This window comes from Carassius carassius, chromosome 50 (genome assembly GCF_963082965.1).
Source record: "Carassius carassius chromosome 50, fCarCar2.1, whole genome shotgun sequence".
Lineage (NCBI taxonomy): Eukaryota > Metazoa > Chordata > Actinopteri > Cypriniformes > Cyprinidae > Carassius > Carassius carassius.
The window spans coordinates 17,349,814-17,364,251 of record NC_081804.1 but is presented as its reverse complement, the minus strand read 5'-3'; the positions used below and the strand labels follow the sequence as shown (position 1 = coordinate 17,364,251).

Sequence of the window (14,438 nt, the reverse complement as noted above, 5' to 3'; positions counted from 1 at the left end):
GAAAATTATCTACACATTACATGATGAGATGATTACATTTGGTTTTATGAATTACACTGCAACATCCTTTCCATTTTAAAATGGAATCTTATATTTTTTATTGAGACAAATTGAGGCAAATAAATTTAAGAATAATAATTAATCAATTAATTTATTATTATTGGGATGTCTGATGCATCTGTGTATCAAACTGTTAAGAAACACAACTAAATGGAAGTGTCCCACTCAGATGCAATAAAACAGCAAAATAAGAGGTTTTATTCTAGAATTGCGCAGTTATAAATCATCTACAGCTTCTCGGAGAAGACAAAGGCGTTTTCCTGAGCTTGGGTGTAATATCGTTCCAGGCTCTTCCTGTCAACATTATGCAGAGCTTTGCAACCTTGAACAATTTCCCAGCATCCCTTATGAGACTGCAAGCAATTAAAATGATACCATCATCATAACCTCATAACCAATAAAAGAAAAATAACAGCACTGTTTTGTGTTAAGTTCACTAATATTTGAGGGGTTTCAGAAAAGGGAGAGAGAAGCACATTAACACCTTGTTAAGAACTGGGGTTTTCCTATGCTCGGTGACATCTGTACTGCACTTCATATATGGTTAAAATAATTACTCTACTGATTAATAATAATAATAATAATAATAATAGCAGTTTAGGATAATATATATTATTTATAAATGTATTTTTTTAGAAAATAAATAAATAGATATAGTTAGTTTGGACGTATTATTAACTTTTAAAGTATGTAACCAAAGAGTCTCTATTAGAGATCTATTCAAATAATTTAATATCCACTAAACAATTATCATGATATATTAAAAAAAATATATAGAGAGAAAATACTTAAATTACATTTATATAAAAAAAAACAGATAAAGAAATAATAATTCTAAATAAAATGTATATAATGATAATAACTTAATATATACTATAAATAATACACCATAGAGTGACATCTATTAAAAATCAGGAATGACATCATTGGAAAGTTTCCAAACTGAATCGTGATTCATTACCTTACAAGCGCTGATATTTTCTTCAGAAAGCACACAGCTAAAAAGTTGCTGCTTCTTTACATGTTCAAAACTATGAAATGTTAAACAAGGTCTCATCAACAGACAAAAAAAGTGAAATCACAGCTCAGAAACAGCAGCACACTTTCCATGCAGCAGAATGCCTTGATCCACACCGACGGCCATCAAACATATTCATACCCATCTCTTTAATACATAATCAGCTCGATTGAAATACTCAACTCTAAATCAAAACCTGCCTTCAGAGTTTTCAACCAAAATTAAAACAAAGAATACATCAAATGCATTGTGTGCCCTAAAGCGTATCAGAAGTGGAAGGAAATGCTTCAGGTGCGAGACAGGCAGATACTTTATGATTTATGAGGATGTTGAATTTTATAGTTTGTCTCTGTAAGTGTATGCGACTCGGCTCTTCGGGCTAAAACGGCAGTGTTGCCTACAGGAAGAGCTGCCCGTCTGATTTATGCGGCTCTGGGGTATACAGCGCTACGACAGCGAGACACACACACACACTCATGCTAACTACAGGCGATTCCTGCTCAAGAACCCAAAAACATGCTAGTGAAACTTTCTTGGACCACAAAAAAAAAAATATCAAGAACCAACCACTGTACCTGAAAAAAAAAGTCACAAAAAAGCAGGTGTGCATTTACAGATGGTGTGAAATTAAGAAAACAAAGAGCCCCATTGTCACAAAATCATATATTCGACAAACAAAAGACACAACAGCTTTGTTCTTCAGTTTTGATAGCTACTGTTGCATTAAAAGGTATCGTACTTTCCCAATGAGAAGGCTAATTTGTAAGCTTGCATCACATGTATTCATCCAGAAAGGAAATACTAGAACATAATAACAAGTTCAGTGGAAAAAAACTGAAGTCGAGAGAAATAGGAGTAATATATTAATGTATAAACATATTAAATAATGACAGATGCACATTATATCGGTACCATATCGGTTATCGGTCAAATTTTTGATTTATTTAAAAAAAAAACAAATAACCATTAACATTGTTAAATAATCCCAAATTTGACAGATTTTTCATACTCTACTGTAAAGTCTAATTTGCAACATTTAAAACAATTATTTATCATTTTGTTTGTTTTTTACTATTTTAAGTTGAGTTTTTTATTTATTTACACAAAATAGTAATTAATTTTAAAATCAGCCATTTATTGGCCTTAACATTGAATGAATGAATCAATCAATCATTCAATCTGTTTATTGGTATCAGTCAAAATTTTTATATCGGTACTAAAAACTACTATATTTACTATATTTAATGCAATACCAGAAAATATCATCAGAAATACTTCAATTAAAAATGTTAATTGGAAATGTTCTGTTACGCCCAGCATAGGCCTATAGCTTAAGGTTTATTCATAAAAGAACATCTTTTTGCAGCAACACACTAACATCAAACTCCATTCAAATGAGCTGTATATCAAGTCTACCGTGTGCTTCACATGAAGAAAGCCAATTGTGTGACACGTGTTGTTGATGCCTACAAACAACATTCAAAATCGGTTGCCATTTTAGATATGATACAAATTTAGCTGCAAAAAACAAAACGAAAAAAAAACTCAGGAGCATTCTTATTCGTCCACTACATCAAGTTAAAAAGGGAAAAATGACATATTTTGCTCTTACCATAGACTTGGTGAAGGGTCGAGCAAAGGTGAAGAGCAGGGTCATGAGCCACCAGCTGCGGTGGATGGAGGTGTACATCATGTTCCCAGGATGCAGTGCGTTACAGGTGACACCGTGAGGTGACATGCGGCGGTGCAGCTCGTTGGAGAAGAGGATGTTGCAGAGTTTGGCACGGTTGTAGGCCAGCATTGACCAGTACTCCTTCTGTGGAGGTGAAAGCAGACTCAGCTCCACCTTCCCACACGAGTCCACCAGATCTGTGAACCTTCACAAACAACAACGAGCAAGTCATACTAAATTCAAGACAGAAGACACTTATTCTGAGTAATGTATCTTTTGTTTGTTTTCTGTTCTGATTTGTGTCTGGTGTGTGGTTTGTTTTTTATGTCAGATTTTATTTTTATGGGGGTTTTTTTGTTTGTTTGTTTTGTGTTTTTTTTTTAATTGTTTTTATATCGGTTTTGTTTTGTGTTGGAGTTTTTTTTTTTGTGCGTGTGTTTTTTTTGTAACTGTTAGTTTTTTGGCTTTGTTTTTGTTTTGTTTTTTATGGTTTTGTTTGGTTTTTAATTGTTTGTTATGTATTATATTGGCTTTTATGTTTGTTTGTTTGGTTTTTTCTTGTAGGTGTTTAGTTTCATTTTTTGTTTTGTGTTTTGTTTGGCATCTAGTTTTGCATCTACAGTAGTTTCATGTCTTTGTTTTTGAATTGTCCAAATAGAAGTCTACAGTCACCAAAACAGTTTGGGTTTCCAACATTTTTTTAAATCTACTTTTGTGTTCACAAAAGAGGGAAAGGAAATTAAATTAAATTATTATAGAACTCTTTTTTCGGAGTCAATATTTAACTGACAGACTTAAGTCTCAAGTCTAAGTTTAACAATTGGAAATAACCTCCTGAATGTGAGCCAATGGAGAAATAACCTAAATGAGCTTTGGCAGACCAGGTCTGGCATAATGCAAATCAATGCTACGACATGATGTTCTTTAATTGGCTCTGACTAAGCTGTTTAACACCAGATGTTTGACAAGGCCCCTGAACACAAGACATTATATTTTCTCAATGTGTCATTGTATGTGTGTGTGTGTAAACAATGCCAAGAAACTGCAGTAAAATGAATGGTCCCTCCTTTAGTGTGAATCAGAGCCCGCAATTGTATTCAACATTTACCTATTAATTATGTGCTTTATATAACAACCAATCAAAAAATTACATTCGCTGTATGACAAGCTCAGTGCGGCCAGTGTTGGTGTTTGACACATTACATCTCTGCTTGGGTAAACAACAACATCTGCGGGTATCGCATTGTTACAGACACTAAAGGTGTGAACTGTGGGAGTGGGAAGGAAACTAGTTAATTAAAGGAATAGTTCACCAAAAATAAATAAATTGAGATCTAATTTATTCACCCTCCTTGTTTCTATACCCAATATGACTTTAAAATGTTTCCCCCAAAGAATGAAATTAGCAGGGTCTATTAAGTTAAATAAATTAAGTAATTAATCTAAATAAATAAATATCATAACAGTGGCCCATTTTTGCAAAGAATGGTTCATTATTTACTAAAGATCTTGCCCTCATTGTCATTTGTATATGCACACATAGAAACCAACCAACATTTGGCATCAGTTATGTCAAACCTTTAGCAATGTGCCAAGTTTGAATATGAGACCATTTTCTTGATACTTAAAACAAGTCTTCTGAAATAGTTCTGAGCATTCAATGATGATGATAAAAAGCTTCATGCAAAATAAATTTATTCACTTAATTTATTTTATTTTATTTCACTTTATTTTTTGAGCACAATATCATGCATCCCTATTCAATTTCAAGTGCTGTGTGACACCGAACATGGTTTAAAACTTCTTTTCTGTTCCACTCAAGAATGAAAACCAGGTTTAGAATGACATGAATGCAAGTAAATGATGAAAGATTTTTTTGCTATTAGTATTTTTGGCTGAACTACCCAGTTAGCTATTATATATCCATCCCCACTATCCCTCAGTCTGCACATGTTGACTTTGTCATCACCTCAAGGCCGGGATAAGCCATAGGGTCTTCCCAGCAGAGGCATTCTGGGCTGGAAATAGTCTATTTTCAGAGCAGAGGTATGAAAAGGTCAGGTCAGGCTGGTATTTAATGACTGCAGTATCCTGCTTTAAAGAGACTGAAGTATAAAGGCGTAAATCTGGTGTGAGTTTTCAAAGGTGAGTTTCCTGTCCGTGCTATCAGTGTCCTCTTGTTTGGAGTCGGGAGGCAAACGCCAGCACCTATCGGTCCTGTCACTTAAGCCCCAGTGGTACAGCGCAGATAAACGTCCCCGCTGACTCCATTTTATTCTTCCACCGTCAATTTCCCCAACCCCTCGTCCTTTCCCACCCTCTCCGAGCTGTTTTCCGTTGCTCGTACGGCCGTGTCCAGGTTTAACGGCTCTTGGCTTTGGCTTTGGGAAATATAATCTCTACCTGGGTCAGAGGTCAGATGGGAAACTCAAAAGGCCACATATTAAAGGCGCTGGAATTTATAGAGATGAGGAGGTAAGGATCAAAAATGATCAGGTGTAGCAGAAGATAATAAAAAGGAAATAAACTGTAAAAGTTAAAAGGAGGGGTTACTGCGATAACAAGTAAGTGATTTTACTGTTGGAGAGAGCGAATTGAGATTTTTTTCCCTCAATGACACAAGGGGATTGTTAATCTAATGGACCCTCGCGCTCTCAGAGCCGAAAATGTTCTTCAAAGGACTCGCATTTAATAATCATGTTATAGCAACAGTACTCCCAAAATATTAGCTCTTTTTCTGCATACTATCTGCACTACATTCATTATAAACGCATTGAGAATTTTATAACAGAAGTGGCCCGTTTTCAACCAAGAGGTCAGGGTGTTGATAGTCAGCATGGTCTAGTTAACATGCTAATAGATGTGACTGTAAAGAGCTACTTTCTCTTTGTCCCAAAATTATACGACTCAAATTATAAATCAATCAGGAGAAGTGAGCAACAGAGACTGTTGGTGAAGTGACAACTGAGAGGAAATGGATAATTGTGCACAAATGCTTGGGACGATGGGAGATCATTTAAATTCTCACCTGTGAGACTCTGAGGAGACCACCACCACCCGAGCCGGAGCAGAGTGGCGCAGGACGTCCTGCAGGAGCTCAACCAAGTAGAAATGACCAAGATGACAGATCTGAAAGGTGGATTCCAGCCCGTCCTCCGTTAAGATCCAGGGCTGCGTGCAAACCGCTGCATTACACACTAGGATGTGCAACGGCCTTCAGAGAGAGAAAACAAGGAAGTTGATTGAGTAAAAATGGCACATTCTTAATAAACCATATAATAAATAAACCATATAATCAAACCAAAACGACAGACAAAACAAAAACCATAAAACCAAAACCATGAAACAAAAAACAAATACGAATCAAAAATAAACCAAATATAATCAAACCAAACCGACAGACAAAACAAAACCATGCGGATGTTACTATCAATGTACAGGGCTAAAATATGTTAAAACAGCTGTAGGCTACATTAAAGCTGGAGTAACCTTACTGATTTCAGAAACACAGTATTTGATTCCGGAACTGGGCCTGTCTGTATCTGGAGAAGTAGGAGAAATTATAATGTCATATTTTATTTATATGCTCTAACACCATACGCACTTTGAGCACCCATGCATGGTCCTGTCCCATACAGTGACCCAGATAGCACACAGAATTATACCCCAATGTATAATTTCATGATGATAAAGTTCCCAGGATTCTGCAATGTCTGTAATAAAATCATATTTGTATTAGGTCTCTGCATTTTTCCAGAGATGGCTCGAGTTCTCACGTGAACGTGCAGGAGAAGCATTACTTCTAATATGCCCAAAGAAAACATTTTTCTATATTATTGTGAGCAATTTTTCAAATGTTTATAATGGTGCAAAATCTGAAAAAGAAAAAAATCTATATTTTACTTTGTCGGGCAGCATGTTGTGTGTATGGTTCTAATTTCAGTTTTGGTTTTCAGCATAACATGCTGAAAATACAACAAAAGTTATTTTTTTCTTTTTTTTCGCCATGGCTAAAAACTGAAAAATGAATGGACGCAAAAGTACATGGAGGGCACACAGACCCCAATACCACAAACAAAACAAACCAAAAAAAGAAAACCACAAACAAAAACAAAAGCAAATTAAAAAAAAAATCGAAATCAAAACCAAACAAAACCCTAACCAATACCAAATAAACAGAAACCAAACCCATAAAAAAACAACAAAAACAAAAGCAAAAACCAAGCGAGACAAAACGAATCAAACTAAAACCCATAAAACAAAACACATTTACAAAAATGCGCAGAGTAAACAAATAATCCTGAATTAGGGAATTTTCAAACACATCAAAACAAATCAAGTCTATTTCAAGATCGGTCTGGGAAGACGGACGATCATACATCGGCGAGATTTCTGGAAAGACCAAGCAAGATCTTTTCTTTGACAGAGTCGCTCCAGTGGTCCTGAAACCACGGCCATACAGCAGAATAATCTGAATCCACCCCACCAATTTTTAATTTCTTCCATTAGAATTAATTACGAAGCCCACAGGCAATTTGTGTACTCCATATTTAATACTGCCTGCACTATTAATTAAAAACTGGTTGCTGGAAAATTAATGGAGGAATTGTTATGCCCCTGCTTTAATGAGTCTTCTCTATGACATTAAAAAAAGTAGACTTCACATTTCCCTTCAGGATCTATGTGGAAAGACGTGTGCATCAGTGGAAACACACAGGATCATGGGAAATGTGCAGATACACATGTGCTTCCATTAGAAACACACAGCGTAACAAACACTGAGCAGCACATGTTCTAGTCACAACTGACGTTTAGAGGACCGAAGAACAAGCACAGTGTTTGTTTTTCTGTTCCTGTGCCTGATTATGGTACAACATGACATGGAAATAAGAGTTATCACTCCTATGTGGCTGCATAGCTACAAAATATATACTATAAGGTGGATACAAACAGCAAAACAAGAAATATATAATTAAAAATACATTATATTTATTATATATTTAAGAATATTTCATATTAAAAGCTATTTTATATATTTTACTATTTTAATATATGTTTTAGATTTTTTTAGTTTTATATAATATAATATCAATATGTGAAATATTCTTAAATATAAATTAAGTCATATTTTTCATTGTATATAGATTCAAATCTACTTTTGCTATTCATATTATATATTAAAAGTAAATATAAATCTACATACAATAAAAGATAAATAGCTTAATTTATATTTAATAATATTTCACACAAAATTATATATATATAAATACTAAATTAGTTCAAGTTTGTTCAAACTATTGCTTTGTAAATTAAAGTGGTTATTAATATAATATAACAAAATAACAATAAAAAATACAATGAAAATAAATTATATTTAATATATTTAATATATTATTAAATTATTAAATGCTTTTTTTTCTAAATGCTTTAAATTATTTTTTTAATAAATTAAAGTTTTTATTATAAGTAGTAGTAGTAGTAGTATTAGTATTATTAGTAGTATTAATATTATTATTAGTAGTAGTAGTAGTAGTAGTATTAGTATTATTAGTAGTATTAATATTATTATTAGTAGTAGTAGTAGTAGTATTATTCTTTAAGGGAAATGGTCAATCATCAGCAGTTCTGCTGAATTCTATTCTTGTTTAAACCATCTAAATTAAAAAGATTTGAGACTGTGAAGTTTGTCAAAATTGCAAAGAACTCATTGAAGTGACTCAAGCAAACATCATTTCTCAATAAAACAGACCGAGCTCTCCGCTCAGATTAGATCAGCTCAGGTTTGCCCAAGAGAGGAGTTCACCTCTTACTGGAGAACACGACTCGCTGGAAACATCTGCGGAGGAAACAGATCTACTCTCCATTTCTGACTGACAACCACACAGTCATGGGCACAGAGCCTGGCGCGCACACACACACACACACACACACACACAGGGACAGAGAGAGTGGGACTTAATGAAGCATGGACTCAAAAAGAGGGAGTGATTGTACCTGCGAGAGAACACCATTAAACTTTATGACTTTCACACTTGTGTTTGAAAGCGTGTAATGGAAGAGGAACATGTCTGTGATCGCTGGGGAGCGGCAGATAACGCATCCTATGAGCTCTGCGTGACAGAAAGACTCTGATATCACCCCGAAAACCAGGAACACCCTGCACTCCTGCCACTCCTCAACATCACATTCAACATTTGCTCCAACCAACCAAATTACTGGGCTGTTTTACTATTTGCATTTACCATCACAAAATTATATAAATGTCAATGTATAAGTTGACAACTAACTGAAATAAATTTAAGCACCAAAATTACCAATTGGATAAAATATATATATATAAAATTTAATAAATACATTTAATAAGAGCACTGAAAAAATAATAACTATAATATCAAAATAAAAAAATTATTAATGTATATTTGGATATTAATAATACAAAAATAACACTGAGCTGAATGGACCTTGCCATATCCCAGAAAGATGCAATTATCTGATATCTCATAATTTCCCATAATTCCCTTTTTTCTGGACATCAGGAAAGTCGCACCACCATGACCAAAAAAAATATGAATCAAGAACTTAAGTTCATTCAAGTCACCATATACATTTACATATATGTCAATAAATACATAAACAAATATGTCAGTGACTCTTTGACGTTGGACGAGTAAAAGCCAAGGGTGAGTTACCAATAAACCACATCATACAATTTTTTTAATTAAAATAAAAAACCTAGCAGCGTGTGAAGTTTTGCACAAAAAACAAGCAACACTCACATTCTCAGAAAATGCAAAAACTGTTATTGAGCGGGGTTTTTTGGAGCTCTACAGCTGAAAGTGGCCCCTGATGATGCAGTGGAGGTATTTTAAGATATCATTCACCACAACATTCTTCTTCTGAAAGAAACTGAGTCTATTTCTTAAAATCTCTTTCACCTAGAGTGTAATTTCTCTGGTTGATTTGGAAACGGCTCTCAGTGGGAAGGAGCGTTGTTGTTTGCATGCTAATGCTGCTGTTGTGTCGTATGATTTAACAACTCGCAGCGCTCGCTCTGAGCCGCCCCCTGCCAGCCGTGTCTTCATAAGCAAAAAGCTAACAAATGGTTTTAATAGCTTGGCCTACATAATGTAAAAACTCCCTTTAAACTTATTAATGCGATCAGGGGGGTCTTCCGCAAATGTGCAATTTACGTGTCGGGGCGAGCGGGGGCGGTAATGACCGGACGGGGAGGAATAACGCTCCATACTTACTTTAAACAACCCCCAGGGCACGACCTCTGACCTCAGAATAATCTCTGCCCATAAAAGAATGATTGCTTTTGTCTCCCTTCACTCCGTCCGGCCGCCGTTAAGGGGCCAAACGCGTTTATGGGCCGCCGAGAAAATGTGGGGCTAACACAGAGATGCTTTAAAATAGACAGACACACATAAACGGTGCAAGTTTACGCATACGGGCCCACAAACATGTGCCCATTAATAAAGCCACGTTTCTGTAGAGGCCTGTTCTCACAGCGCAATGAGATGTTCAAAATAAACAACGCACACCTATGGAGATTCTTTTTTTTTTTCATTCGCAACAGAGGCTTTCCGATCAGTAAGCTAAAAGCTTCATTAGAAATCAGTCGTCTACAAGTCATTTGAAAGCAAAGATCGTATTCTCATGATCTAAATGAGAGTGTTTATGTTGATACCTATGTGTTCGGAGAACCTTTAGTAGTTTGTGCATCAACACCTAATCGTGTTCCATATGCAAATTAGCTTGTCCTCACACAAAGCCTCATAAAACTCCCCCGTATTTCCAACCTCCCGCTTGGAATTTCAGCCTCTCTCATTGGACAAGTCCTTCCTGAGAGGCGTGAATCTTCTCAGACTTGAAGGCCTCACATCAGTGACCCGCCTGAGTCTACTCTGCAGTTCTTTTAGATCCAAAGGGGATGAGGAGGATGAGCTAGAACTCTCTTGGACCCCTAAGAAACAGAGGTTTAGTATAAGCTATATACCTCGTTATAAATGGTGCTGACGGGTTTACTCAGGTGGTTAACTGACTCTTTTCATCGCTTCATTCTCTGGTTTTCCTGATGGTATCAATCAAATCTCATTTGCCTTTTCTCCTGTATGAGTGATTGTATGCATGTTTGTTTGTCAGACTAGTTTGTGTTAGTGTTTAGTTAATAAAACTCTTGTGCACAAATGGCATGAGTTTCTGATTCTGCCTTGCAAATTAATGCCCCTTATGGTTTTGATCCTTGCTACACGCTCTGATGCATTAATACTGTATGAAAGTATCTTCTGTGGCCACGAAAATATGCTTTCTTAGAGTTGATATGAAATTACACTAAATGTTAGCTGGACGAACATATTAGTTCTGTTACAGTTACTACTGGCAGCTCATGTAAATAATTGTAATTAATCATATTTAATTGGAATTATTTAATATACATTTCCCTTAATTTACTACACATTGTGGACTGATTTCATGAAGTTCAAGTGGTTTGTATGTTGTAGTATATAAATTAAAACAACTTTTATTGTATTTTAAATCATTAAAAACTTGACAGGTAAAACAGTGGTTTGAAGAATAGTGGCAAAGATTGGTAAAGTTTTGGATGGATGGATGGATGGATGGATGGATGCATGGATGGATGGATGCATGGATGGATGGATGGATGGATGGATGGATGGATGGATGGATGCATGGATGGATGGATGGATGGATGGATGGTCATATTTTTATGCTAATATGAGTACTTTATTGTTAGTTTAGCAAAACAGATCCTGCAATAAAGCATGTGTTTTACCGTAGTGAACTTGACTGACATAAGTATGCAAACTTTTCTCAGAGACTGAAAAAAAATTGTATATAACTGGTTTTGGTGATAATATTTGCTGTTATTTGTTGTTGCATATCTTTGTCACTTTATTGCATTGCTCTTGGTTTGAACACCTTGAGTCAGGATTTTGTCCACAAGCAATCAATACACAGCGAACGCTTGGCGAAATTAAACATCATAGGCGATCAACTTCACTTCACAACATATGTTGTGTGACTGAGTTAATTAAACACTACAAAAACCTGATGAGAACAAAGGAATGATAAGTACATGGAAATATGTTTCCTGCGCCTACCTGAACATACTGAGGGCGAAGAACAAAGAGAACAGGAGTGAGAGGAGAAAGAAAATAAATGAGGGAGCGGGCAAGGTAAGGTGGGGGTTTACAAATGGCTACAAAAGAAAAGACAGGCTACAGAAAAATGGCAAAAGCAGCTGTGATTGAAGCTCCAATGGCAGTAATTGTTAATATGTGCGCCTGCAGATGGAAACAGAAACAGGGAGGCGTGGTGTGGACTCACCAGCTGCCTGCTGCCATTCACACCTGAACACCTCTCTATCCTGATGAGAATTACTCTACTCCACCTCCTTTTGGGACTCACACGCACACACACAGCCAGGGAACAGCTAATAAAGAAATACTACCTTGGCAAGAGAGAGGATATTCATTCATTCATTCATTCACTCGCTCGAGTATGATCACGGTGGTCCGGGTTACATGAGCATGAGGCATGTATGAAAGTCAAATCCTGCTTAGAAAACCCCTATCTGTAGTATTCAAATAAACCCCAAGATCTTAGATTTGTTTTAGCCAATCGACTGAAATAAGACTAAAGAAAACAGAACAGAAGAAAAATGGAATGCAAATAAAAACAACAAAAAACAAAACAGAATGCAAAGCAAAACAAAACAAGCTAAACGAAACAGAACAGAAAAAAAAACTACACAGACAAACAAAATAAATAGATAAACTAAACAGCACATCCATAGATAAACTAAATCAAACCATCCTTTGAGAAGCAGGAAAGTTGCATCCTGAATCCAAAGGTACCAAACACTTACTACACTAGTAACTATCTTAAGGACAGATAAAGCATCAGGAAGAAAGTACTCTCACCATCTAGTCCAGTGTTTGAAACAATCCCCACACTAACTATGGGTCAATGGGCCAAATAAATGCTTTTGAGATAAACAGCTTCCATTATAAGCTGACCAGCTCAGATGTGTTTGTAAGGTTGAGGCACAGACATGAAAAAGATCTGCACAAGCCTGAACTGTCACTTTAAGCATCAAGCCATGACAGAAAAAGGAAAAAACATAGTTGCATGCACACACTTCCGTGTTTTATGGGTTCATTCCATAGGCATAATGGTTTTTATACTGCAAAGAACTGTATTTTCTATCCTCTTACCCTAACTCTACAATGAAACCTAGCCCTCACACAAAATGTCCTGCTGTTTTAGATAAAGACAAAAAAAGTCATTATGTATGATTTATAATTTTGTTTTCTCGTTGGGAATCTAAATTTACTGGTATTATTATCATTGTGGGGACATTTGGTCCCTTTAACATAAGGAATACCAGGTACACACATGGCTGTACCCAAAAATAAAATAAAAAATTCAGACCCATTGTTGCTCCAGATAATCCATTAAAAAAATTCAAAGCTACGCGCTATACATCTTAATTTCAAACGACTTCTGAGACACCGCCAAACAAAGCAGAGCAAAGCAAAACAAAACAAAACGAAATAAAAGCAAAACAAAAATGCAAAAGCAAATCATATCAAAGAAAGCTAAAGAAAACAAAACAAAGCAAAATAGAAAGCAACGCAAAATTAACAGAATCCAAACCATAGCATTAAAAAAACAGAACGCAAAGCAAAATAAGCATAACAAATTAATGCAAAGGAAAAAAAACACAAGCAAAATAAAGAAATAAAAAAACTTAGTAAAATAGCAAAACAAAAACTCAAAAGGCAAATTTGTCTGTGTACATATTTCTGTGAACGTGCGTTGGTAGCTTAGCAACATGCTAATGGAAAACTCCAGCAGAATCAATGAAAATGAGTTTCCTATGTGCTTCAGCTGCAAACTGTCACTTTTAAGGCTGAGTTTCAGCTAGGATAGTGCCTTAGAAAGCAGATGCCTATGTAGGCTGTAGGCAAGGCAACTAACTAGGCTTTGGAAAAGATCCCAAAACACACATCTTTCTTAGGGCCACTTTAGGAAACAATACTCAGAAATCCTGTAATCAGGAGCTACGGTCAACGCATTTTATACCTGAAAATAAGGGTTTGGCTCTGGGACAGGGTGGGGGTCACCTCCAGGGGTCTGGCTGCTGACCAAGCTGCTGCCGCTGCCCCGGGGCCAGCCAGGGGCCAAATGAGTCCTGCAGCCCCTCGAGGGCTCGGGGACACCGGCGGCATCTCCACGTGCCCCACACAACCAGGACGTCACCTCTAATACTGCAACTCACTAATTCTGGATTGTGAGCTGATGGAGCTGTGAAGGTCGAAGCAGTGTCGCAGTAAAACGAAGGAGGGAGATCCAAGAGCGAGGAAAGCATGGAGCAGAAAAGGAACCCGATTCAAAACATTTCACTAAGAATAGACCCATGTCTGACAATGATATACCCGAAATGAGAAACATCAAAACAGAAATAATATTTAACTCAATCAAATGATTGTATCAAATTATTAATAATTATATTAAAATACAAACATATACTTTAGTTTTCAGGGGAAAAAATAAGATACTAAATCTAGCCTGACACAGTTCTCACAGAGCCGAGAAAATTCTAGACACGTCTATATCAAATCATAATTATGCCTCATTAGCGTAATTACTGATCACTGC

At 36.1% G+C, this 14,438-nt stretch overlaps 1 protein-coding gene across 1 annotated transcript in view; it reads right to left on the bottom strand.

Annotated features, from left to right (window-relative positions):
• LOC132133055 (WW domain-containing oxidoreductase) overlaps positions 1 to 14,438 on the bottom strand; it is a 251,646-nt gene that overhangs the window by 160,302 nt on the left and 76,906 nt on the right. The window contains exons 7-8 of the mRNA XM_059545747.1: positions 5,779 to 5,964; positions 2,691 to 2,955 (exon numbers count right to left, since the gene is read on the bottom strand). Coding sequence (XP_059401730.1) covers positions 2,691 to 2,955; positions 5,779 to 5,964 — 451 coding nt within the window. The remainder of the gene's footprint in view (positions 1 to 2,690; positions 2,956 to 5,778; positions 5,965 to 14,438) is intronic.